The following is a 27,506-nucleotide window of genomic DNA, read 5'->3' as shown; positions in this document are numbered from 1 at the left end:
TTGCGTCAATGTTACCATGGCAGTGTGGGTAGTGGCAGTACTGGGTGGTGGTACTCCCTGGCCTTTGATTTGGATTCCCCCTTCCGTGTTTTGACTATAATTATTGTATTGATTCTGATTATTGTGGGAGTGAGAAATCAGAGCAGCTGTTTTTATGTATGATTTTAGGCTATGAGAGGGTGAAAGTACTGTTTAACATTTGTAAATTTGACGTAGATCGTGCCATATCAGTACTATAAAGCAAGTATTTTGTTTTCAAAACATTGAAAATGATTGCGATCTCCACGCTAGGGGGTACGTTTTAGATTTTATTCTCTCTAGAATAAATTTAAATACTTTCTTGTAAATTTATTACAATAACAGTGTTACCTCGAAATAGGCTTTAGTAAAAATGACAGCCTATTCCGTACAACCTAAACTATTATTGGTGTCTTTTCATTGCATACCAATTATAAAATAGGTTAGTCTTAAAAACAAAATTCATGTGCTGAGTATAAATTAAAGCATATAAGGATTTTACATTATTTCCCCCTTAACCATCATTGTCATTGTCGAGAATTGTACTAGGCCTAGCTGGAGTGAGTTTAGTTCCGGTTTTATTAATTGACGAAACCCTAGGTTAGTGAAGACTGCTGTTGTCATGTGCTTTAATTTTTGTTACCAACTTCATATATGGAGTAGAGTAGTTTTAGCAGACGTAGTTTTTAAATCATTAATCATCAATATAATCAAGCTATTGATTTAATAGCTCAAATCATCTGTACCAATGTAAACACCTTTTAAGATTTTATACTTGACCTATACGTCACAAGTAATTTCATTTAAATAAAAATGTTAGTTAGGTATAACTTTAGAAAACTAACCAAAATAGGTCATAACCTGTGTTTTTTTCGTTTCAATATGTTTTTTTGTTATGATGGGTAGGTACGATAAGCAGACCCGGTTTTGGTAAATCTTAAGGTCAGCGACTACCGCTCCAATCGCCGTAATTTTTTGCATACTAACACAGGTTAACGTAATTTCACCGAAAACAATAGTCCCGATTATCGCTAACATATAAAAACCAGTTTTTCGGCAGTAAAATGTTGGCAATACAAAACACATAAATAACGAGATTTTCGACTATCAAACTAAAAACAATGGCCGACCATGGTCGTTTTGATGAGTTTACAGTAGTCACGTGACAAACAGTCGAAAATTTCCGATTGGCCGGGCGGGTCACGTGACCTATAGGACGGCTTTGATTGACCGCCAGACGTAAACAAACAAACCCACATGGACAAGGTATAATTAGTGAAGTTATTGACATGGCGTGCGATGGTTCTTGTCACACGCTAAAAAGACCCTAGCTTGCGTATTCAAAACTCAGATCACGCGATGTTTGCCCGCTGCGCAGCGCTTTGCGCTGCTTGCTTTTTTAGAAAAAAAAATTAACTCGAGCTTGCAAAGTCCAAGCCCAGATCAAACCATGACTGCTTACACACACAAAACTCAGACAGAACTAACGCAGGTTTCATTACAAGCAAAAGGTAACCGGCGCGCGTTTGTCACTGATAAGATAAGACGAGTTTATACTAGAAGTAGTACCTGGACTACTGCCCTACGAACTAATAATACCAAAAAAACGAATAAATGCGATGTCAGTCAGGTTTTTTTTAATTTAATTTAATTTTTTCCGACATTTTTTTGGGGGGGGGGGGGAGTAAACGGCTACGGCGATAATCGGGATTATTTTTTTCGGTGAAATTACGTTAACCTGTGTTAGTATTCAAAAAATCACGGCGATTGGAGCGGTAGTCGCTGAGCTTAAGATTTACCCCGGTTTTTTATATTGAAAAATGTAATCATCAATACCTAATATATTCGCATATCAAATCCTAGGCTATCAATCGATATAAAAGTATCTATAGTCCTTAATAACAATCATATGTTTTAAATTAAAATATGAATTTAATATTTACAGTGATAAAACAAATTATTATAACCAAAATTAGGAAATCTGCAGATAACCATATTTGCTCCTCTCACAGTTACAGTTGTTTCTTTCCCAAATATTTCACATAATGGGTTATTTGGGTACGAGTCCAACATGTTGAAGTCACAAAGAACATGTCTTATCATCTTTGAAAGCAATGTCGTGTAGTTTTCTAAAATTGACTGCCATTGTTACTTATATCAAATGTTACTTATATAGAATTGAAATATTACATTACGAGTGTTATTTGAAAGTGTTTACAGCTGTTGATATAGATTATTTAAGTTGTTCAAAATAATTAATCATTATCGATTGATTATATCAATGGTTATGATTAAAGTAATATTGTTTACCAATTTCGATATAAAAAACCGGGTCCGCTTATCGTACCCTACCGTTATGATTTCTTTATTATATAAATAAGCTAAAATTTTGGGTAAAATACGATAAGTGGTTTTTTATATAGAAATTATAAAACAATATTTAATTATTATACCCGTTGATATAATCAACCAATAGTAATTAATTTGTAACAGTAACTAAATCATCTACCAACTGTACATTTATTTTTATATTCTAAACACAATTTGTTTTATATGTAATTTCTTTTAAATAAAATAAGATAGTTAACTTTAGAAAACTTTACAAAATAATACTAAAAGATTATTTACTGAGTCTTTTTCGGTTTCAGGATGTTTGTTTTTTGGTTATGTTTTCTTTATTATTTATTGTGTTATGTCGGTACTTTGGGATTATACCGACCACACCCAGACATGAATTGTTATTTGACATTTTGCTTCTACTGATTACTAGATTAGCGTAGAACAATATTTCGTCAATATAAAACAGAAATTGTCTTATCACAAACCCCTCTCCATCCTCAGACAGAGGTCAAAGTCGAGCAGTCTAGTAGATAACGTGATTGCAGAGTCTCGCCGCCCGTTCAGCTGGTTCGTCGCTTTGTTGTAATTCCGTGTTTTACCTCTACATTTGTCCAAACACAAAAATTAAACAAAAACAAACATTACCAAACTAAAACTAAACTCTTTATTGAAAAAACACTCAAAACTTGTTTTTATTCTTGATCACATTCCGCCACCCAAAATGCGAGTGCCTCTGGCCATCAGCGCGGGCTTCGGCAGCACCTTTGGTGCTGTGTTTTTCAAGGAAAGAAAACATCCCTCGAGATAGTACCTATCAGTAAAATATCAAATTCTAGAGGGGCTGATCAGAAATATAAATTGAATTGTAATGGAAAGGCAATTATGTACAGTGCAAATCATGTGATGCCGCGCGGCCTGCCGTAATCGGGATTCTCGAGAAAGATAAGATAACAGCGACAAAAATACCGATCACAATACCTGGAAATGCTTGTGAGTTTGTAATTTTGCAATTAAAGAGTTGTTTTTTCGTTCTATCATGTCTATTTCTATAAATTTATATTTTTGTGTTCTTCATACTGGTGTGGTCGGTATAGGCTAATCCCAAAGTACCGTTATGTCATTGTATATGGTAAAGTACTCTTTTTAATTTTAAAGCGAAGACTTTTATTTAGTATAATGATTAGCCTACATTTTTATCGATTGATAGTTCTATAATTGGACATGTAAAATGTTGACGATAATACTAAACAAAATGAAAACCGCGTCTGATTATCATAACCTGCCCCCTAAATATTTTGAAAATGTACTCTTGGAGGTCATAACGTTGCAGGTTTATTACAAAATAATTAAAAAATAGTGTTGTTTGTATCTGATAGCGATGGTAATGATTTGTATTTGTGTGTGTAACAGAGACTTTGACATGGACTGCTTTGAGTTAATGGTGTTAATATAGTCCAGGACTATCATGAGTTATGTTAAGTTACACATTTACTGGGCTTGGCTGGTTATAAATCAAGTGGCTATCTGCTGATATATGAAGGAAAAAATGGTTTTCTTCCTTAATAAAGATAACAATACATAGTATGATGTTCGAGGCATATTTTCTAACCCTCTAAATTTACTAATGTTTCCTGGTTCTAATGCTAGTGATATTATTCAGGTATTTAAAATATGAACATGAATTTTTTATCAAATGCACAGTAAACAGAATTGTATTTGGTAGTAATATGTTGAAGCCGAATCTCGAATCTCCAACAAAGATTTGGATTTGAGAATCCATCAACAGGTTTCGCTAATCGAATCTATGGAGATCTGCAATGTCATTAATAATAACAGTTATACAAATTACTGTTCGCTAAACATATTTTTACAGTTCTTTGTGTTTTGAAAGCCATAAATAAATGACCTATTGATATTATTTTTAAGAATAATATTTTGCTCCCAGTTAGTATTTTCTATATTTACGTTTGCACAATGCCGGGAGTCAGCAAATTGTCGGGACATCGTCCTCTTTGAAGTTTGTAAATAGGGTTATATAGCAGCACTCTCCGATGGCATGCAGATTAGGAGAGGACAGGATTTATCTCGAGCCTTCTGACCCAATCTAAGGTGACAGATGTCAGATACTTGGACCTGTGATTTAGAATGGCCTAAGAACTTGCTAATGAGATCAGCTTCTTGAGATTTAGCTGCAGAGGCAGAACTCGACTTAGGGAGATTATGAATGATGACATTTTTGGAGGCATACAATGGTTAATGCCTTAAGAAGTTGATAAGATTTGCTCTGGAAATTCTTTAAATGTGGAAGATGTTTGTTATGTAGATACTGAAAATAATGTTCTAATGTAAGAAATGGTGCCACAGGTGGTTTGATGTTTGGAGTATACACAGGAAATTTATATTAGGCTATAAACATCAATAAAGCTATGTAGGTTCAGCACCAGAACTGAAGGGATGACAGGGGATAACGGAATTTGGTCATTTGCCATCAATGTTACAAAAGGTATAATACAACGTTTCGAGGATTAATTATTATTAAACATTATTAATAATTATTAAAAATACAATCACACCAGCATAGGTGAAAGTGGGATACTAACAAGAAATTTGACGAAGAGGATAGATTTCAATCCTTGAAACGTTGTGTTATTTTGTAACATATAACGATGGCAAATGTCCGAAATCATGTTATCCCTTCAAACCTCCCATTGTCAATAGCAACTTTAAACAAAGAACTGAAGGATTGTACATTTAGAACAAGTGGATATTGTCTGTGTTTCCGTGGCTGGAGAACCCAGCTACAAGGAACTGTAGAATATAACTGACCTGTATGAGGGCAGCCAATGTTTAACAGTCTGAATGATAAAGATGTGATTTTGCCAGCTGATAACTACTTGAATTACACACTATTTATGGAACACTTTAACAAGAAGAAAGATCAAAGAGATAAGGTATTTCTACATGAAAATTCAGTTAACATTCGTAAATTCAGTTAGAAGTCAGTCATATGGTGTATGATGCTACAATTCCATCTGATCAAATAAACAACTATTTTATTAATTCCGAAAAATTGTTGGCCAAAATAGCAATTTTATTTATCAATAAAATTTGTGATTTTTATAGGTAACAGGCCGGTTTTAGATGATACTTTTTGTTGGGCAGACATCAAACCTAATGAGGTGACCAAAATTTTTCCAAATTATCAAATCTAAAGTATTGATTTTTATAAATTTAGAAATTTTGTATTGAAAGTAATACCTACTTTGAGGTTATTACTATATGTTATCAATCTTTGTTTATTATTTAAGCATTTAAAAATACAAAAATGTTAAAATTTTCAAAAATCGTCCCACTTTTTAAGAAAGGATATACAGAACAGTCAGAAATAATTGACTGATTGTGGTTGTTCCTATATTAAAAAAAAAATCATTGGAACAATAATGAATAGGCTTTGATCATAATTATCTTCAAACCATGTGTTTAGTCTTTATTCAATATCTTTTTTATGAAGTTGTTATAGGTAAGTTGTAAAAATACTCAACAATATTCTTAACCCTATCTTTTCTATCAGTGCAATTTTTAGAAAATTTTATTTACTTACAATAGCCAGTATAATATACAATCAACAAAAATTCATATTACAAGGTGTCTAGCAAACGAGAAAACCGGGATTAGTCAAGGAATTGTTACAATATCGAGAAAGTCATAGAAAAGTCAAGAAATTTAATGATAGGCCGGGAAAATTCTCCGGTTATTTTTGCAGGGTGTGTACTGGTCACGGAAGTCCCAGAATAGTCATGGATTGTAAAGAGGGTTCAGGGAAAAAAGTCATGGAATATGACCTCACCGAAATTTCCTGTTTAAAATTTCAGTTTTACCACATTATAATAATAACTAGTGATGTGTCAAAACCAAATTTCAAATCTACAGAATTTTCAACCAAGATTCAGTTTTGAAAATTGATCGTTATTCAACAACAGAATCTGCATATATCCGTTGCGTCTTTAATTATCAGCTGATCGGCAGTATTCAAATTACTGAAAACAAAAACGCTTTTGTTGTATTTTGAGTTTGAAAATCGTAATTAGATAATCTTATTAATATATTGTGTGAGCGTTTAAAATAATATCTTGCTTGCAGTTAGTACTTTTTAGATTTATGTTCATTGATGCCACGAGTATGCTGCATTTGTTTCCGGACAAAAGTTGAACGCCATTATGCAAATTACTGGTTGCAAAAACGTGATCGTTTTACTTCGTGTATGAATAACTGTAGATAGGTAACCTAATTCATAGTTCAGTAAACCATATTTTACTTCCAGATCTTTATTTATGTAAATGCATTACCACCATTGCTGGGTATATTCGAGGACTACAGCTGATAGTACGCAATTTACCAATCGGTAGAACGTGTGTAATGTTGTACTTTGTGTGTGAAAATCCATAGAAAGATATCATAATTAACAAATTACCCTAGTTTTGTAAATATTTTGCTTGCAGTCTGTATCTATGACACGCATCACTGCAAGTCTGCTGCGTATATTCATGGAAAGTATTAAAATGCTATGTATTAAAATTGCTTGGGCTACTGAACACTACACATACGTTGTACGTCTTTCCCAGTTTAATTAGTAAAATATGCCCTAAAATATTGCTTTGTAGTAATGTTGCTTTTTGTACATTACTTTTGTAATAGTTATCAATAAAGGTCACCCAATTTTTGCTGCAAAAGTCACTCCTAAACAGTAGACACCTCGTCTTGTAATCATAACATTTTTATATTACATTAGAGTATCCAGAAAATACATGACAAGTTTTTTTAGCCTTTCTGGAATCAGGATGTAAATTTCTAACACCCCAATATACTGCACTACAGGCCCATCAGTATTTTAACTTTAATATACCTAATTGTAACTTAAATTAAATTTTAATTTTTAATACCTTTTTAAACTGACTATTTCGTCAGTATTTGTGACCATAATTGACACATTATTTATAAATAAAACTAACATTAAAAAACCTGTTTATTTGATCTGTAATATGATATGGAAAATTGTTTTTTTGGTATTAAAAAGCTACTTAGCTAGACACTCTGTGCTACATACAATAAATAATTACAGAATCATAATATTAAAAGAAATACATATTAAGTTATTTTAACAGTAAAAAATACAATATCATGCCAACCACTAATTGTATTTCCCTTATATTTTCAATTAGTTTAATTCTTATAATATTGAAATATTCAGCATGGTAGTTTTAAATAATATTTAAAGAAGTTTAAGTTGGCCACCACTATGGCCACTTGTTTTGGATGACACCAGTTGGAGAGTGACTAGCCAGTTGTCCTTGCACCCACTTGTCTATCCAAGTCCAATATGCACATCCATCCTACTACTATACTGTTGTGAAATGTCTCAGGAAATTGACAATCTCAGCTGGTCCTCTAACTATAACTTATCCTATTCTCCCTCAACTAATTTATTGTATCTTTCTGGTTGTATTGTTTATGTTTTGTCCTCTTGAGACAATAATTTGCTGTCCCTAGTAGCTGTGGTTAGCTATAGCATAGGAACTCTTCCTGGAGCAAATTTCTGTCCATTGAATTGCTTACTACAAGATTTTACAAATTAATATATTTAACTTTCTAAGATTGAATAATCTGTTATACAGTTTAACCGAGAAAAGGTTGAGATTCTTTTAACAATAATTTACACATTCCTCAAAGAATATATAGGTCTGTGCAGGGAACTTAAGCAGAATGAGGAGAGCTCGTGGTCGGTACAGTACTGATAAAAATTGCACTGGTTCAAGCTAAAATTAAACATGAAACTTGATAAAGAAATGCTTAATTCAGTTAAAAAATTACAGTTTACTTCACTTTATAATCACTGTAACTCCCAAAGTTACAAGTATTATACTATGTGTGAATTTTTCATGAGGTTCACCAAATGTATCTCAGTAATTTTAGTTTCATGCTAACAGTGAATAAGGACTATGAAAACGATCTCTATAACCGTCCACACAACTCAACATTCTGACAAGTACTGGCAGGTAATTTACTGTCAAGCCACATGCGAGTCCTGCCCACAAGCATGGCAGTGTATCGCATAGCAACTGCCATATTGAATTGTTTATCGAATAGATATTGTGTGACTGTTAGATCAATAATTATAAAACACATCACAGCTGGGAGTTATGATTAGTGACTTAAATTAAGTTGCCTAAATTTCAGTTATCTTAAGTGCCTGAAGGCGTGATAGAAACCAATGAAAAGGGTATTCCATATTAATTGGGTATTGCTGAAATCAATATTTTATGATAGTTGTTTTAATTTATAGAATTGAGTGTTATATTAGATCTAGTATTAATTGCAGTACATAGTAGAACGCGTATTAATTGTAGTATAATTTGGATCACTCTGATTCCGTGTAAAACCCTTAGGCTGATGTTGATTAAGTCACATTTGATATTTTAAATGGCTACATGTTTGGAATGTAAAGAGATTTTGAGCTCAAACTATAAAAAACTTTAACATTGCCATTTTTGTTATTGAAAATTAAAAAAAATGTGCAATGTTTTTATTTAGTGTGCCATTTTTCTTTTGAAGGTGTTAAAATTCTCCTAAAGGTTTTGTTAAATGATGCTAAAGTTTTCAGAACAAAATAATTAAATCATTGTGTTTCTAGATCCGCAAAAGATGGGTCTTCCAGTGATAGAGAGGATCTACCCAAAGGCCTCAGAGCTGAGCGAGATCCTCAACTACAACCCCTGTCCAGAATGCTCTGAAGTGTTCCATAACACTCCAAACCTGGAGATGCACCGACACTTCTGTCATGGACACGACTCGGTACCAGCACGTGTCGCTCCTTCTCACAATGTCATCAAGCAATTCTACTGTCCCGCAGCTGGGTGCAAGTATAGTGGTGATCTAAACAAGGAGTTTGGCATCAAGTACTTCACACAGCATAAATATTTGAAACAGGTATACTTGTTATAGGGTTAGCAATTCTTGCGATCTCTAACTCTACATGATCATTTTTGAGTTGTTAGTATATTAAACATACCATCAAAATCATCTTTGCGATAATCATCACATTGAATACATAAAATCAAGTACATCAAATTAACAGCATGTGTCAGACACAGATGTATCTTAGATGACCTATTAGGGGGTCACAACTAATAGAAAATCTGGGAATTTTCTGTACCTCCCAGCCAAGCTGTGGCTGAAGGGCACTCCCTGGAATATGTTTAAATGTTGTAATATAAAAAATTTTAAGTTTGGCAGCCTTCTGAGAGCATATTATTCTTATTTTATGGCCCACAAAGTAGTTACAACTTAAGTCAAAATTATTGGAGACCACCCGGTAATACAAAAAAAAAAAAAATGATGCTGGTTTAAAGGGATTTACAGTCTATGCAAAACTGCTATATCTTAATAACTACAAGTCACACTCTCTATCCTTTACCTAGAATTTATAGATTGTAAAATGGGCTTCCTGAATAGTTTTTTTACTTGAGAATTGAAATGTATTTTTACAATTTAAATTCTTTTCAATTTCAAACCATACCATCCACGATGAAATGGTGTTGGCATTTACACCCAGATATATATATATATATATATATATATATATATATATATATATATATATATATATATATATATATACACACACACATACATATATTATAAAGTATATATTTACTTCATATACAACTACACAATGAATCATGACACAAGAAATAAATAGTCTTGCTTTTTAAACAGCTGAGCGTTTGACATCCACGCACAGACGTGTCAGGTGCACAGCACTTGAACAAAAATAGACAGAATATACAACTTCTAGTTAAATATTTATAAACCACAACATTTTGTTACTGTGGTTATTTCATTTTGGCTTTTCATACTCAAAGTACGCCATAAAAAATGTAAGCAGTCAGTAAATAACATTCGTAAAAATGATCAAACACGAAAAAAAAAACGATGAAAAATCAGTTTAACTTAACACACAACACACAAAACTTAAGCTCAACTCAACGTAAGCAATCTATTTTGTTTGGAGATTTTAATGTCACGTTACTCTCCATAATAAATACTCTAATACCATAGTAGATATTCTTTTTGGTTTACAGAAGCTATTACATGCGTCAACCTGAGATCTGACAGATGGTGCATAGTATTGATAACATTTTTGACTTTTTTCTCATAACAAGTTTATAAACTCTACGATCTCGCATGCTTGACAAAGAATGCCTTTTATTTATCAATTTCTTAGTAGCAAGTATCCAGAAAGTAAGGTCTGATTTCTTATACAAAATAAATAAGAATTCGTAAACAAAATGATCGGACCATATTTTGGATTTGGATGGCAGAGTGGGGTCTGGCGTTGTCATGCAACAAGAGAACTCCAGATATTAGTAAGCCACGTCAATTATTCTGTATTGCATGTAAGTTTAGTCAGAGTATCACAATAAGCAACTGCATTTATTGGTTTTCCTCATTCTATAAACTCAACGAAATATATTTCATATCCATCCCAAAACGCTGTCACCATAGCCTTGTGTGATACAATTGTTTGTTTGTTTGGCCTTGATTTAACTGGTGAATCGTGAGAAACCCATGTCTCGTCATCTGTGACAATATTCTCTAATAGTGTATCGTCTTCCTCATATTGAACCAAAAACTCAAGTGCAAAACCCATTCTTCTCAGTTTGTGTTCCTCAGTAAGCAGCTGGTTACCCAACATGAACACAATTTTTGAAATTTCAAATGTTCAGAGATAATTTTGTACAATGTTGTTTTATTTGCGGTCAGAAATTCCAATGCCAATAAAATTGTAAATTGCCGAACTACATAAATCTTTTCGCCGAACAGATCCACGGTTCATCAAGGAGATTTTCTTGTTCATCTTTAAAATCTCTCGCCCACTTCTGCACTTTGCTGTCACTAATTGCATTAAGGCTGTATACTTCACTTATCTGTCCATGAATATGTGCTTTTGGAATGTTTCTTGCTGTCAAAAACCGGATAACTGATTGTATTTCACAGTCAGTAGGTTGATCAATTGTTTTGAACATATTAAATTTGCACAGTAAACAGGATTCTTTGATTTCACTGCAAATGGCATAATTTTGTATGCAACGCATTCTGGAAGTTGGCACGCATGCACATTGCGCTGTTTGCTTGTTGCTCGAATAGCTACCATGAAATGTACCTTACTTTCCGGATGACCCTCTTATGCTGATCTAAAAAAATTAAGTAAACATTTTTATTAAGTAAACCACTTAAAACTTTAAGAAAAAATTGGTTTTAACTTACAAAGCCTTATTGAAATCGTATTGTTTTGCATCTGTGTAATAACTTTCAATAGATCCTAGAGACTTAAAACTTTTTATATGGGTTACTGTTGGTTGAAAGAAGGATATATATAAAAAACATTGTAAATTGTCTTAGGTTTACTAAACGTTTATTAGTTATGGCAGTTAATTTTGGTACGTCTTAATATCATTTTCATTTTGAAGTAAATCTGTGCATTGATGTAATTTTTACATTATTTACAGTGGCAGAGTGGAAATCTATTCTGGTATATATATATATATATATATATATATATATATATATATATATATATGTATATATATATATATATATATATAAAATTGAGTGTAGATCATATTTAGACTTTTGTTTAAAATGAGACATTTCAATGTATTAAGTCCAGATTTGAAAGTCTGGATCTTATCTATGAATAACTCAGCAGGTGCACACATGGCTGATGAATATATTCATGTAGAATATGCAAATAGAACTGATTGTAATCTATTAATGGAATTTGAAATGTCATGCTTTGCTACTATGTAGTAGATTTGAGTAGCTTATCCAACTGTCTAGGCCATCCCAATAACAGCTGATAAGAAGACAGAAATTGTGTAATGTTATTAGCTTTAATTTGAAGTAAATTGACTACCCATTATCTCTTTGTTAGTAGTTTATGAAGTTCTCCATTATTGTGAAAAAAAGCAATCTTTGATTCGGAGTAGCTTTCTTTGGTGTAGCATTTGTCATTGGAAACAGATTCAACAGACATTGAGTACACTTCGATGATGATCATGCAAGATATGTTTTTTAGTGGATCTGAAAAGCCTAAATGAACATTATCTTAGGACCATTAGAAATTTTCGCAGGTTTAATGGAGTTTCTGGCTCTTTCTTTCTTGTAGACAGTTTACCTTCTTCGTCATTATTTACGATATTCATTTGTGCGGAATGTCTTGGAAATGATTTCATTGGAACTAATTTCTTAATGGCCTTTGAAAAACTTGTCCAGTATCTGTTTACTCAATTAGATGGTACATTACACTTTGTGCTACATCAAAATATTCTTTCCAAATAACAATTCAAAGATTTTCATAAAATTCATTAAAGCTTCAGTTAAATTTCAGATTTTCTCAACAACATGGACATTTTCTCTTAGTTATTGATTTTTATTTTTAGAACATTTTGCTTACAGTCAGTTTATTAAAATTTGTCTAGCTTGCCAGGACTAAATATTAATAAATGTTAATAAAAACACTACTTTTCCAATTTGTTTATTTTTTGGACGAGGCCTTTCGAAACCAAAGGTTTCATCTTCAGGCAACTCCACAAATAAATATTTACTTATTGTTTGTTACAATTAATATTAAAATAACATATGGTATAAAAATGCAAATACAAAAATATTGGAAATATTTCAGCCAGTATGAAAAATTAAATTTGACTAGAGTTTAATTTTTGAATAAATTAAGAAGAAAGAAGATTGGAATTTTCAGTAGGGCCCTCTTCATTGTTCATGTGTTTTCTTTAATTTCTGTTTATGTGTAGTGTTTCCCAAGCATTTAAGTTCATTGATTTTGTTTTTTCTTTTATTTTTTTAATAAAAGAAATAACAAAATTTCTTCTCAATTCTTCTTCTTTTCTCAATTTATTAAAAAATTAAACTTCAATTGTCTTCAATTGTCAGGACTAGTTTATGTCTGTCTGCTGCATAGTGACAGTTTTCTGAAGAAAGCAACACAATACTTGTTATTCTTAACCCCCTACTAAAAATGACAAAAATGAACAAAACACCTTTTTGACTGTTTTTTGTTTGTTTGTGGAATATATAATTTATTGGTATCACTCTGTATTGGTGGCTCTATGTATTGGTGCAAATTGTTTTTATAATGTATCCCATTTCATAAGTATTAGTCCAAATATAAACAGTGATATGTCAATTTAGTCATAATAAAACAATAACCTATTATTTCTATGTAAATATTTTTTTAAACAAAATTGAAAAATATGTTTGTAAATTATTTTTGTAAATATTTCATTGTGCATCTGCTTAGAAATAAGTTTTACATCAAAACTGTAAATGTATAACTTATTTTAAATTTTGTACTGATTCAAAAAAATATAGTTATTCTAACTTTTACCTCAAAACTTGTTTGTTACATGGATTTGTATAATAAAGCGTGCAGTTACTTTAAAAAAAAGTTAATTTCTAAAGTATCTAAATATCTTTAATGAATAACATAATCTTATGACTGCATTTATACTTATGTAAGTATGGAAATTAAAACAAAATGAAATGCTAAATTTGTGTTCTTCCTTATTTATATAAATGTATTTAATGTGATAGACAGTTCATGTTGAGGAATTTCATGAGTTCATGAGCAGAGTCAAGAACATCAACTTCCATCAAGAGCAGATGGAACAACAACTTCTTAAAAACAACAACCATATTATTATTATTAACGTTTACCTCAATGTCAGAATAAACTTCTTCATCATTAGAGATAGGATGCATAGAAAAGAGCTCTCTAAGATCACTTGATCAGTCTAAAATCAGTCTAAAGTTTTCACTTATTATGAACAACTAAAACTATAGCTTAAGAGATAAACCACAGTGATAAAACATTAAAAAGTGTTAAATACCTTTTTCCACAAATACTATTAGATTCAAATCTCCTAATACAAAACCTGGCACTTGTATCCAGTTCCACAACAACAGGGCTGACGCAATAACATGGCTGACAGGTATTAGTTCACATCTTGCTGCATAGAGAACAATATTTTTACAGCAAACAATGAAGACGATAATTGAAAGAAGAATATTAATAGTTAATGTACTATAGTTAATGCCCTGCCAGAATATATGAAGTAAAAATTGTTATATGACCTTGTTAACTAAAGTTCAAAATCAAACATTTTAAATTTTTACCCTCTTGTGGACTTTATAGATTTATGTACTAGATAATGAATGCAAGATAAGATAATTATTATTTGTGTGTTTCTTTAATCAGCACTACATCAAAATGCACATGGAGAAGAAGTTTGTGTGTGAGCAATGCAACAAGGGCTTCGCCACAATACAGCTGCGCAAACGCCACCTGGACGAGTGTGGGCTCAAGTTTGCATGTTCGTGTGGGGCCGAGTATAAGACAATTGCTGCTTTGTTGACTCACGCATCCAGAAAGCGTCATACATTCGTCAAGTCTTGGTCTGCCATAAGGTGCGTATAGATTCTATAAAATTCGTAATAAAGCTTTTTATTCCCTAAACAACAAAGTGAATTTTATATTTTAAAATATGTAATAAATGAACAACCCAAAGAACATATTTGTTATTTACAGTTGAAAGTATTAACCCTTTGACTGTCAAATGCCAATTAGATCAGAATCGCTGTTTTACATAAAATTGCTGAACCATTTTTTCAATTTCACAAGGACTCAAAACAGCTTTTTTCTACAATATGTATGTTCTTTTCAAGTCACCACTGCTCCACAAGTACTAAAGGTATTGAAATATTATTGTAAAATCATTAAAACATCTGAGGTGCAAAGCTTTAATAAATTTCAAATTACAAAAATTCGAATGCAATTTTTGCATGTACATTTTATATGTGACATTTTTTAAGTTATTCCTGTTATTTATTTATCCATGTGATCCTACAAATGTAGCAGATTAACCATTAAGCTGCAAAAGCAATAGGTATCGTCAACACAGTATAATAAACAACATAATAACTAATATATGGTAATGTAAAACAACTTTTATTATATTACCTGTATATATGTATTTTTATATGTATGTATAAAATTATATTGTATTTATTGTAATTATATTGTATGTACAATATAAATGTCGGACTGATGGAGAAAATGGACTCCTTGAAAGTGAGGAAAGACTCAAAATCAGTGTTGGAGGTTAATGATCTTAATACTAATACTCGACTAGCTATTACTTCGGAGCTCTTAAGCCAGAACTGTCTTACCGATTTTACATTGCAACCTTATTTTGAGCTTCTGAATGAGCATTGTTTGGAAAACACTTCAAGCATTGTGGTAAACCCACTTATTGTGCACGCATTACAGATTTCTAAAGAGTATGTACCTATGATTGACCCCCTCTTATTGAAAACAAAAGAAAATATAATACTACCAATTAATAACTCAGACAAACCTGAGGTTGCTGACAGTGGGTCACATTGGAGTACCTTGGTTTATCAAAGAACTGCCAATAAATACTACTATTTTGATTCATACAGGAATCTAAATTTGAGTTCAGCAAATAAAGTTGCCAATAATTTGTCAATGTATCTTGGAGACGCTGCATTGACTGCCGATTTCTCCATTTTAAATGGTCCTCAGCAGCAGAATGGGTATGATTGTGGAATTTTTACCTGTTGGACTATTGAATCCATCATTCATGGCATTTTAAAAACTGGCTCTCCAAATTTTGATTTCATACAAACCGTTGTACTAGATTTACCACAAATAATCGTAAAGCGCTCGCTTTTGTCCTATGTTTTGATGAATAGTTCTCAGTTAGACGGTGAGAGATTTTTTAAATTGATGGTAGAAAAACCAAATAAAGAGCGTGAGAGACAGACAAGGGACCAAACTTACGAAGGGGTATACACTTATCAGGAAGGCAAAAATGATTCAGAAAAAATACAGAGTTCTGACCTCTTCCAGTGCAAAGTCGTACACGATGGCAATAAACAAAAGGATGCTTGGCTCACTGTCAAATCATGCAATAAAAATGGAAAAAATACAAGTCATAATAAAAAAAAAAGAGAACAATAGGCTTATATCTATGACTGGGTTGGACACAAATAACAAATATAAAGTTTTAGCTGATGTACAAGAGACAGAACAATCTTCAGGGACTACACTGGCCTCGACACCAACACAAAGTAACAATAACAGAGCTATGAAAACTGCTAGAATCAAACATAAAAATGAAAAACTTGGGTCAGTAGGGACTAAACTTCTTGAGTTGCCTGAAACTAGGATGATTATTTGTTCTGACAGTCAAGGTAGCAACATTGCTAATAAAGTAGAGGTACTCAGCCATGGGAAAATCAATGCTTTCGGATATAGTAGAGCTAACACAACTCTGATGCAGGTGATAGAGTCGGCATCCTTGGACAATGAGAACCCTTTTATTCTGTTGGGTGGTACAAATGACAGTCTAAGTGATAACATGCAAGAAATATATGAGTCAATAGAAAATAAATTAATTACAATAAGTCAAAACAGACCAGTATTTATTACTACAATTCCAATCAGACATGACAAGCCTTTTAATCACCCTACTAACCAGGATATACAGCTAGCTAACAATTATATCAGTGAGATAACAGCTCGAAATGGTAATGTTCATCTCCTTAATCTCAACGGTTTTGGAAGATCTGATTACACCAGACATGGTTTACACCTGAACAATAAAGGCAAGACAAAATTGGCTCACAAAATTATAAAAAGCATTTCTTGGTGGCACTCCTGGACCAGAACTTATGGAATTAGTCAGAACAACATTGAAACATCTCTTAAGCCTGAGGAGGAGCTTTCATTTCCTGTTTCGGAAGGGGAGAAAGTGTGTTCGGGCTCCTGTATTCAGGTGATTGTTGAGAACATGGCAACCGTCATTAAGAAATTCGAAAATGACAAATCGACAGCCTTTGCCCACTGCATATCCTCTGATTTTGGGGAGCCTAGACAAATGAGTGCTGGTGTTGCTGTGGCTTTTAGAAATCGCTTTGGGAAACCTTTACCATCTCAGTGTCCCAGTACACATTTGGCATGTCAGACAATTGAAGATGGAGCTACCATATATAGTTTAATAACCAAACAGAAATATAATTGGAAACCATCAAAAGATGACTATGACTTGGCCTTTAAACAACTAAAATTAAATTTTCAAAACAAGAAACTAAAACGATTAATTTGTTCTCCTCTTGGCTGTGTACGGGATAATATCTCACTGTATCACTTCATCTCAAATGTAAAGGATTTCTGTAAGGCAACGGGGGCACTAGTTCAAATAGTAACATATAAAGAAGAGTCTTCAAGAACCCTAAGAAATGGACTAAATTTTGAAGAATTTATACACAAAATGCGCCAAATGATAAACAAGGAAACTATGCAAACATCTAAATCCCCCAAAACACCAATAACAAATGACAGAATAACATTAATTGGACAACACAAACAAAATTGCTCAAACAACTTGCCATCAGTGAACGAGGACAGATCTCCTAATCCGGCCCAAACTCAACTCTGTGAGCAACCTAAATCGCCTCAATTCAACCACCAGACTATGCAGCCTGGACTTCACTACACAACTGGTCCAGAGGTGATGTCCAGCCAAGAAGCAATGAGAGATAAAAGGTCTAACATCAATCTAGATACAGAACAATCGGCAGTGGAGAGGGCCCCAGCAAGCTTCGTGACACAGTACGGGGAGCAGCTGAGACCGCAAAATCGGACTGGTGATGTGTTTGTGGTTCCGGGAGACCTCACATTTTCTGAGGCTCTAAAGCAGAGTAATAGTGGTTTTGGTGAATTATTAATTAGTCATAGTCAGGCAGTACCTGCCTCAATAGTGGGTGGCTCCTTGGTTGTAACAGCTGAAAAAAACTGCCATCCTCCTGTGTCCAGGAGTGTAACCTAGCTGATAGTGATTATAAAATCCATACTTTAAACAGTACTTCTAAAGTCACGAAAATGTTAAGTAAAAAAAATGTAGAAGTAAATAGTTCGTTGACTTTAAACAATACTTTTCTTTATGATGAAGATATTCTAGTAAATGATGATAGTTTAAATAATTGTAAGGGTATACATGAGGATAAGCATTTAAAAGAAATGTTATATGAATGTAAAACAGGTAACATTCAAAATAAATCAGATGGATTGTCTATTTTGCACCAGAATGTACAGCATCTGCCATCACGTTTGGATATCTTGAAAATAAATCTGGAGGAAGTACATCCTGATATACTAGCATTGTCAGAACACAAAATGTCTGAGGAAGAAATCATGGTATTGAACATTCCAAATTATAAAAAATGCTCCTTCTTTTCAAGATCTAATTCAATTGGTGGAGGGGTTGTCATCATGGTGAGAAAGGATATTAAAAGTAAAACAATCTTAATTCCTGCGGTTCAGAATTTACTAAATGAAAAAGAATTTGAATGTTGCCTGTCAGAAATAACTGTTGACAAGTTTTCCTTTATTCTGGTACTAGCGGGCCCGGCGCGCTTTGCTGCGCATTTCAATAATTTTTTGCAAAAGTTGCCGCGGCTTCGCACGCAATTTCCCGTTGAAAACAGTACACTATATTCACTTATTCTTTTTCTATCACATTCTAAACATTGCTGAGATAATTGATAGTCGTTCCATCGTGAGCCTCTTGGGCGTATTATGAAGGTATGTACCATATTCCTGCCTCTATCTAGCTGTTACCCACGGCTTCGCACGCAAATCTTAAGAACCGAAGTCCTTATATTACTTAGTAAATTTTTTTTTTTACTATAATAAATTTTAGATTAAATTAGTTATATCTCCGATGCCACGATTGAGCTTGCTTTGTTGTCTCGATCGAGAGAATATGTACACACGGAGTTTTGAGAACCATACTTCTGTCAAAAAAAACAACTAAGGTTGATTTTTATAACATTCTTTATATTTGTAGCCAACGTAAGATAGTAATTATGATATCTGCATTACTCTTCTGATCAATCATGAGCATGGTTTATATTAAATAAATATTGCAGTTAAAGGTGAATTTTTTACGTCAAATTTGAATTGTATTATCTGGATAGTAAAGTCTATGTTTAACAGTGATTGCAAAAACAGTTTAAACAAAATTTGTCGTTTCTCTTAAGCTTACTCTATGCTTTAAAACTATAAGTGTAATATATGTTTACAAAGAACAGCTGATTAAAAATTTGAAAAGACGTTAAACATATGTTTGCTGCAATGCATTTCTTATGGGTATTTCTGTAACCAGTGGGGCGGAATCCTGAATCGGGAAAGGGATGGGCATAGCTTATAAACCTTCTCCGTGGAAAAATACATATACGTACAAATTTTCATCATGATCGGTCCAATAGTTCACGATTCCATAAAGGACAAACATACAAAACATTCATTTTTATATATATAGATGTGTGTACAGGTCTCCTAAACAATGTTTTGTAGAATCTTTTTTAGAAAAATTTGACATCTTATGTGCAATATTACATGACAAATTCAGAAATATTATTATAACTGGTGACTTTAATATTAACGTTTTAAACCATGACAAAACATATTTTACATTTGTAAATATTTTAAAATCTTATAATTTGGATTACAAAGTAAACTTCCCGACTAGAATCACTACAGAATCAGAAACTGCAATAGATAACTTTGTTACTAATATAAATAGTAAACCCTTGAAAATATGTGGAATTATAACCCAGATCTCCGATCATGATGCTCAAATGTTGGAAGTTTTGGGATTAAATAAGTTACAAAAAAATGTATACAGAAAGTTCTCTAGAAAATATGCACACAAAAATATAGAATTGTTTTTGAGATATTTAGGTAGTGAAAGTTGGTCTCAAGTGTACCAAGCTACTGTGGAAAGAAAATATGACATGTTTTGTAATATTTTTTCACACATTTTTGAAATTTGCTTTCCTAAAATTATGGTAACCGATAGAATGTTTGATTTTAATCAGTGGATTTCAGATGACATTAAAATAAAAAAATAAAAAATATTAGAATTAGAAAAAGATTTTATAATGTTTAAAGATAAAGAGTTGAACGTAACAATTAGAAGTTTAAAAAAAAGTCTTAGAGTTGAAATAAATAATGTTAAAAAAAACTACTTTCAAGAAAAAATAACAAGTTCGGGAAATAAATCGAAAGCAATTTGGAATATTGTTAGATCTGAAATAAATAACCAAAATAAGTCTGTTAAGAATATAAACATTGAAGACAGTGGTAAAAAAATAACCAACCCTATTGCAGTAAGCAACTGCTTAAATGATTTTTTCGTCAATGCAGTAGACAGGCTTATAGTACCAAACATACATTTTAATCACACAAATAGGGTAAACAGTGAAACCATTCCTAATATTCCTAATGGTTTAACTTTTAGATTTGAACCAATTGATGAGCTTAAATTGGAAAAAATTGTAATGGCCATTGAAAACAAGTCATCTGCAGGAATTGACGAGGTCCCAATAACAATAATAAAAAAGGCCTTTTATTTAATCTCAAAACCACTCACTCACCTTATTAACTCCTCATTGATTTCTGGTATATTTCCTCAAAAGCTAAAAATCGCTAAGGTAATTCCAATTTTTAAAAAAGGAAATCTATGTGATCCTGCATCATATAGGCCGGTATCATTGCTCCCTGTATTTTCAAAAATTTACGAAAAAGTAGTTTTTATTCAGCTGTTAAATTATTTAGAAAGGAATCAATTATTGGATGAACAACAATATGGTTTTAGGGTTGGTAGATCAACAATAACAGCAAGTATAAATTTTATTGAAAATATAATTGAGTCAGTGGATAAGCATGATAAAGTAATTGGCATATTTTTAGATCTAACAAGAGCTTTCGATAGCGTTTCACATGACACACTATTAAAATGTCTTAGCAAATTAAAAATAAAAAATAAAGAATTTAATTGGTTTGATTCGTATCTTAAAAACAGGCAACAATGTGTTGAAATACAACATGTAGCTGATGATCCTTTATGCAAATACAAATATATTAAAACATATCGCTCAAAATTGCAAACAATGCAATATGGAGTACCCCAGGGATCGATTCTGGGTCCTCTCCTCTTTCTTTGTTATGTCAGGGGGTTGCCTGGTTTGGTGCCTGGGGGTGGCTCTGTCTGTATGTATGCTGACGACGTCAGCATCACTGTTTCAGGCAAATCAAAGGAGAGTATTGAAATATCCTCATTCGTTGGTCTTTCAAGGATACAACAATTTTTAGCAAGTAAAAATTTACTTTTAAATTCAGGAAAGTCTAATTTTATTTCGTTTTCCACAAAACAGGCGAGATCAAAGTTAAACCCTCATATCACTGTTTATAATGAAGAACTGCTTCAAGTGAATAGCACAAATTTTCTTGGATTACTAATAGATAATAATCTTAGTTGGGACCAACATATTGATAAGATAGGTACTTAAAAAAAATGTCATCTGGACTTTACGCATTGCGTCAAATGGCTAAGGTTTGTAGCATTGACTTTCTAAAAACGATCTATTTCTCATTAATACATTCACATTTGGCTTATGGATTAAATATTTATGGAGCAACGACAAAAAAAAATTTAGACAGAATTTTAGTTCAACAAAAAAAGGCACTTAGAATTATATTACATTTGAAAAATACAGAAACAGTTAAAAAATACTTTGAAGAGCTTGGAATTCTGACAGTTTATAGCTTATATATTTTCCAAACCGTTCTTTATGTTAGACAATACGACAAATCAACAGACAATAACAATGAACATAAATATAACACAAGATTAAACAGAAGAGTAGAAAAACATACATTAAACTTTTTTGAAAAGAAAACTACATTCATGGGAACAAAATTTTTATTTAATTTGCCAAGGGATCTGAGATTAGAACCAGATCTTGGCAAATTCAAAAGGAAATTAAAAGAACATTTGTTAAAACTTCCTTTATATTCACTTGATGAGTTCTTTTCAGGATAATTGATTTATATTTTAATAATGGTTTTTTTTGTGTGTGTGTATACATGTATGTGTGTGTGTGTGTGTATATATGTATATATGTATGTATGTATATGTATGTATCTTTATATATATATATATATATATATATATATATATATATATATATATATGGATAAATAAACTTTATTGGTAAAATAGTAGTAGTCTATAATACTTTGAACAATTAATTGTAAACTGTTAATTACTAAGCATAAATTATGTTAAACTAATTAATGTTATTTTGACCCTATTCAATGTACAGTGTGCATTTTTACTTGAATAAAGTATTTATTGATTGATTGATACCTACTTATATATAGAATTCCTCAATAGAATAAGTTGTGGTCATGGTCATGATTAAATATTTGTTAATCTTGTCTTGAACTCAGACAGTTGTAGTTCTTTAACATAAAGCTAAGCAATTAAATATACCTATGATACTTTAAAACTTGTTGTTATTAGTGGATGAGAAGTTTAAGTGATCAGAAAATCTCATTTGGTGTCAATGATAGTATTATGTTACAAAAATTATGAAAATGATTCTTTACAAATAACAAATTCTAATTCCACTCGTAATTGTGTTCTGAATCTGCGTACACCGACCTTTGCTGCTAAGTATGAGTGGAGCCCCTGGTGTGCTATTCTCCGCACATTACAGCTGTATTAGTCTGTATAGGAGTATTAATACAACAAATGATTTTTGAGGTTAAGAAAGACCTCTATTACGTGTAGCAACTTCAGCCTAGATAGTACAGGGTTCGGTGTGGTTACACTATATGTAACAATTTAGAAACAATATGTGTATTTTTTATGTTCAATATTTAACTATGTACAATTTTTCTTCCAGAAATCGCAAAGTAGACAAAAATGAAAACATTGGATCACAAAAATCCAGTCCAAATTCGATCCTGCTGAAGCCGAAACTATATGATACAATGGTGGCCAATACAGCAGAGGCATTGAGTGAGCTACGTTGGCAGAAGTGTGTGGACATCGCTGTACAGACGGAGCCTACAGGACAGCGGCGGCGGCGTAATCAGCGGTTGTCTGACACGTCACGGCAGACACAGACTGGGGAAAAGCGAACACGAATATCATCTGAGACTCAAACAGTGGGTGAGTACTGTAACAAGGGCAAGAAGAACGTAACGCGACGGAGAAAGAAGAGTATGGAGACACAGACTAAGGTCGTGGAGCAAACGGTGGTCAGTGAGGAAAGTTGTTATCCTAAACGGGACATCGGTCTGCCTCAGTTGTGGTTCAATTCGGGCACGCAAACGTCGACAGAAACCTTATTTGATGACTCACTTCTGAATCTCGGTGGATCCTTGTTCGAAGAGGAACCCACCAGGCCTATTGAGCAAGCGGATCTGTTCTCCGACATCAACGCCGACTCCACTGATAATTTCATGTCTGCATTCATGTCCAAGGATGAAATACTGGATGAGGGAAAATCTTGTAGTACTGAAACCCAAACAGAGTTCTCTATCGAGTCACTCTTAGACAACTACACGGACACACTGGCCACCATAGAGACACAGACTTCGCACGATCTGTGGGACGAATACAGTAACACGTACACGCAGACCTGTGATGATCTCTTGCTGGCGTTCTCGGACATCGAGACCCAGACTGCCTGGCCAGATGTCTCTATCGAGACTCAGACCAACCAGCATTAGTCACTCTAATACGTTCACTAGTTACCAACAAGTTACCATTCGTGTCTAATTTTAATCTATTGCACAACATTCAAGTATCTCTGTATATGGCAAGTGTTGTAGAATACTCATATTCGGATACCCTTGCTGTTATTTTTTCTATGTATTTTAACATAACATTCTGTAACTGAGCTGTGTATTGTAGTGTTTTAGTTTTATTTCCATCAATATCTCGTGGATATTATACAATAAAATAAAATTGTTTTCATATGAAAAAATTATTTACATCTGAGCATCATCTAAATTCTTAGGCCTCTTAATTCTCATTAAGCCATGAATTGTTAAAAATTTACTTACATTTTAACAACGTAATATTAGCCGAAGTATTCATATTAATGATTTGAAATTGACAATTTACTACTATTATATTATTACTAAAAATGATCTATCTTTAGTACAGTGTTTACTCTATAAAAACTCATTCTTCTATAATTTAACTTTAAAAATTTGCCTTTTTATGCATAGTTTTCTTATTAATAACTTCAATAAATATTTTACCAGAAACCTTGCTGAAAAAACCAGAAAAAACATTCCTTTAATCAGGTGGATGGAGATGGGTTATGATATTATTTTGTGCATTTGGAGTCAGCCTAACTTTGGTACCAGAGATCCGCATAAACCCCTTGGATGGTTTAGAGCCTGAGTATGACAAAGCGGTGTTACATTTTGTGTTGGAACTGGGTTGCTAATAAAGGCTCATAAAAATGACAATATAATTTTTATAAGCCTAAATTAGTAGTTGAGCCTTCTAGAATCAAGTTGATTTTAATATCAATATGATTGAATTACAGATTAGCAAAACAGGTTCTATGTATTAAGTATATTTTGATAATAATGTTGTTTACAATAACATCATAAATGTTTCTTTTCTCTGTATATTGTTTTTCAGTGTAATACAACACAATAAATTATGAGCATAACTATGCTGGAAATAATTTTAGTGCTAACAAAAATCTTTCAGCTTAAATATGAAACCTTTTCTCTACATGGGTAACCTATTCCAGTCAGTGTAATATAATGAATTATTCACATTCTGCATTGATTGGTTAACTTACCAGAGCTACATAAACATGCTGATAATTATGTATATTGGTGGAAATAAAACTGGATCTAGTTTATAATCAAATTCAAATTGGTTTTGAAGGTGCTAATGTTTTTATATTTATTTTTGTACTTTTATTTGAATTTTTGTTTGTTTATGTGCTTGTACACAAATTTAAAGAATATAATCTCTTTAGGAGTAGAATCATGAAATGGTGTTTATTTCTACCATAACTGGTGCTAAGATGGTAGTTGTAGCAATTTAGGTCGAGTATGTACAAGGTGTATAGCAATTACTATACTAATCTGTATAAGTAAAGATGATTTACTGGAATTCCTTAATATATTTTTCCCTTTTTGAAGGCCTTTCAGGACATGTTGAGGTTGATTTAAATTTTTATTTTTAAGATACAATCATCAAAAGTCATGCACGAAATTCGCATTGTTTTGTGGAGTAAAAAGCATTTTTTAAATTCACAATTTAATAGGAAACTAATCATAATTTGAGTTGTTTTAATACAATAGAAGTAAAATAGACACATAAAAAGTACATATTTGGAGGTTTTCAGTTGTACTGCAATTGTTTTCAACCAGTAGAGAGCATGCCAGTTGCCTGTTCCGAAATATGTGTACTTTTATGTATTGCTTTCAAATCAGTGGACTTTAGAATGAAGTTTTCAAGGTAACCCTGCTGATTTCCTTATCCATTAATAATAATCTTGGCTGTTAACCCTATTAATTCAAACCTCACTTATAGCATTTTAAGTGTATTCTCATTTAAGGCTTCATACTCTAAGACATTAATGGATGGACAGTTAACACTGTTTAATTAGAAGTAAATCATATGTACATTCCTTACATATGACTGCTTAACAACAGTAAAAATGGGTTTTCTAAGTAATGTTGTACATGATCCTGACAAATGTAATATGTCCTGAAAGTAAGATCAGTTGTATTTTTTATAGTGTTTTGTGATCACTGTTAACGCACATGCAGCTCCAGTGACTTATTATCTAGGAGTTGATGCCATTTGAGTGTGCTTTTTGTTCAGGCCATTGTGGAAAACATTATGGTGCTTGTTTGTAGAAGCTAACTTTATTGAAATCCTGTCACACATGGGATTAAAACAGTAATTAATTTTGCCAATGTGAGGATGTTGTACCAGTAGAAATTCATGAACAGATCTGTGAGGTGTATGGAGGAAATTCAATGAAGGATTTAATGGCAAGTTTGGTTGATGAAAAATTCAAGATAAATGTAAGTTAACAGTTTCAGCCCTTTCTTTAAAATTCCTATTAATTTCAAGATCATTTTGTTATGAAATTGTTAATGAAAAATTAGAATTTCCAAAAATTTCTTGTAGAGGAACACAAAAATGGTTGTGTAATTGAGTTTTACATGTCTGAATAATGACTGTGACAATTTTCCTAGCAGTTTTGTGTAATTGAGAGTGAGATTTGGTTTGTATGTGAGAACCTTGTTGAATCATAACGTACTATGGAATGGAGGTACACTCATATTCACTGGAAAGTAAAAAGGCAAGCTAAAAAGATAAGTTAAAAACTCCTTTGCATAGTGTTTTGAGAATAGATGTAATGTTCTAAGAGTAGACTTACCACTGCGGAGTGAAACAGTTAATACAAATGCTTACAGTGAGACGCTTAGAAAATTGTGTTGTGTAATACAGATTGTCATGGAACAAGGTTGTTTTGAAATAAATACTCTTTCTGAATGCATATTTGTTTTCTTTCAAAAGTACAATGGATCTTACTTTCTGGAGCTGTCTCGTACTAAATGTTTTGCTTTTTTATAAGCTAGATTTATTATATCATGACGTTTTGTTTATTGCTATCTAGACTTGTGAAAATTGGTGATTGGTGATTTTGTATGAAAACCATATAGTGATTTAAAATATTGTTTTCAGAAACTGTAATGTTTAACAGTGAACAATACAGAATAGTGCTATACACCTTGTGTTAATGATATGTAATTTGTAAATTAGCACTCATGGCAGCTAAATTTGTCTTATAAAAAACTAATTCCATGATTATATTTTCATATTAAATTCAAACATAAAGTATTAAAGAACAACTATTACAGTTCAAACTTTATAAAACAAATCTTTACCTAGTTTTAATTTAACTATTACAAAAATAGAATCACTCTGTTTTAATTTATTCTCTCTAAAATTATAACGTATTTTTATGAATCTGGTATTTCATAATTGGCAAAATGAGATTCAATTTTAAAAATCTAATTAACAATTAGATTGTTGATATAAAGTTTTTAAAAATATTCACCAAGAGATTTGTTAAAATTTGCT

General features: G+C 32.3%; 1 protein-coding gene across 1 annotated transcript; it reads left to right on the top strand.

Annotated features, from left to right (window-relative positions):
- Positions 1-89: 89 nt before the first annotated feature.
- Positions 90-26,916, top strand: LOC124353832 (PR domain zinc finger protein 15-like). Its single transcript, XM_046803853.1, has 4 exons — positions 90-294; positions 9,047-9,342; positions 14,690-14,898; positions 23,272-26,916. Exons 1-4 carry the CDS (start codon positions 270-272, stop codon positions 24,101-24,103), a joined length of 1,362 nt encoding a protein of 453 aa, XP_046659809.1. The 5' UTR covers positions 90-269; the 3' UTR covers positions 24,104-26,916.
- Positions 26,917-27,506: the final 590 nt, after the last annotated feature.

This window comes from Homalodisca vitripennis, chromosome 2, assembly GCF_021130785.1.
Source record: "Homalodisca vitripennis isolate AUS2020 chromosome 2, UT_GWSS_2.1, whole genome shotgun sequence".
Lineage (NCBI taxonomy): Eukaryota > Metazoa > Arthropoda > Insecta > Hemiptera > Cicadellidae > Homalodisca > Homalodisca vitripennis.
Note: the sequence above shows the minus strand (reverse complement) of the source record. Positions and strands in the feature narration are given on the sequence as shown.